At 71.0% G+C, this 1,226-nt stretch overlaps 1 protein-coding gene across 1 annotated transcript; it reads right to left on the minus strand.

Moving 5' to 3' along the window:
• Positions 1-6: 6 nt before the first annotated feature.
• Positions 7-783, minus strand: LOC106900703 (platelet-activating factor receptor-like; the record flags this gene model as incomplete). The annotated part of the gene is made up of 1 exon (XM_014962849.1): positions 7-783. A coding segment is annotated over exon 1 (777 nt), but the record flags the coding sequence as incomplete, so codon positions are not given.
• Between the last annotated feature and the right edge of the window lie 443 nt (positions 784-1,226).

Consider the following 1,226-nt stretch of genomic DNA (forward strand, 5'->3'; position numbering starts at 1 on the left):
CTGGCAGGGGGGCACAGGGGGGCGGCTGCCCACCCAGGGGGCCAGCGTGAGGTGGTAGGGGGCCACGCAGACCACGAAGACCAGCAGCATCCCCAGCACCATGGCGCGTGCCTGCTGCCGGTGGGAGCCCGGTGTGGCAGTGGCGGTGCCGGGGGGCACGGAGAGCGCCCGGGCGATGGAGGCGTAGGTGCCCAGCACCACCAGGAAGGCAGCGGCGAAGAAGGCCACCATGGCGTAGGCGTAGGCCCGCTGCCGGCCGTGCTGCTCGAAGCAGGCCGTGGCCCCGGAGCGAGTGGGGAAAGTCTGCTGGGCGACCAGGGTGGGCACGGAGCAGCCCAGCCCCAGTAGCCAGGCCAGGGCACAAGCCAAGGAGGCCCCCCGTCGCCCCGTCAGCGGCAGCGCCCGCCGCGCCGCCCGCACGGCGCAGTAGCGGTTGAAGCTGATGAGCGCCATGAAGGTGACGGCGCTGTAGGTGGCCAGGTAGTAGGCGGCCCCGGCCAGGCGGCAAGCGGCCTCCGAGAGCAGCCAGTCCCCCCCCGCCAGGTAGTAGGGGATCCAGAGGGGCAGGGTGAGGTTGAAGAGGATGTCGGCCAGCGTGAGGTTGATGAGGTAGATGCGGATGGCCTTCCTCACCTTGCCGCTCTGCAGGAAGACCAGCAAGGCCACCAGGTTGCCCGGTAGCCCCACGCACAGCACCAGGCAGTAGACGGCGGGCACCAGCAGGAATTGCACCGGGTCGCTGGGCACGCACTCGCCGGGGGGCCCTGCCACCGAGCCGTTCATCCCGGGCTCCTGCAAAGATGGGTGGGTGGTCAGTGGCACGGCCCAAACACAGCCCTCAGGGGACAGGGAAGGGACATCCACCTTGGCAGGACTTCTCTGTGGGTGGTAGGAGACCGGGCACCGGAGGCAGAGCCCCCCGTGGGGATGCCACCATCTGCTGGAGGGGATCAACCTCCAACGGCTCCGACAAGGGGCTGTGGGACCCCCTCCCACATCCCCCCACGCCATGTGGGAGCCCAGTGGCCACCGCAGCCGCCCGGCCAGTGCTCCCCAGGGAGCGGCAGGCGCAGCTGCACGGTGGCCGTGGGGCAGACCCCGTGGCCAGTGGCACCCGGAGGTGCCGTGATGGCTCCGACCAGCAGCTGAGGGGCTTAACATCTCCCACGCAACCGCCTGCCCGGGGGGGCCACCCCGTCCCGCTCCCAGCACCCCAAATACCCCCC

The sequence above is a fragment of the Calidris pugnax genome, unplaced genomic scaffold (genome assembly GCF_001431845.1).
Source record: "Calidris pugnax isolate Ruff unplaced genomic scaffold, ASM143184v1 C14718605, whole genome shotgun sequence".
Taxonomy (NCBI): Eukaryota; Metazoa; Chordata; class Aves; order Charadriiformes; family Scolopacidae; genus Calidris; species Calidris pugnax.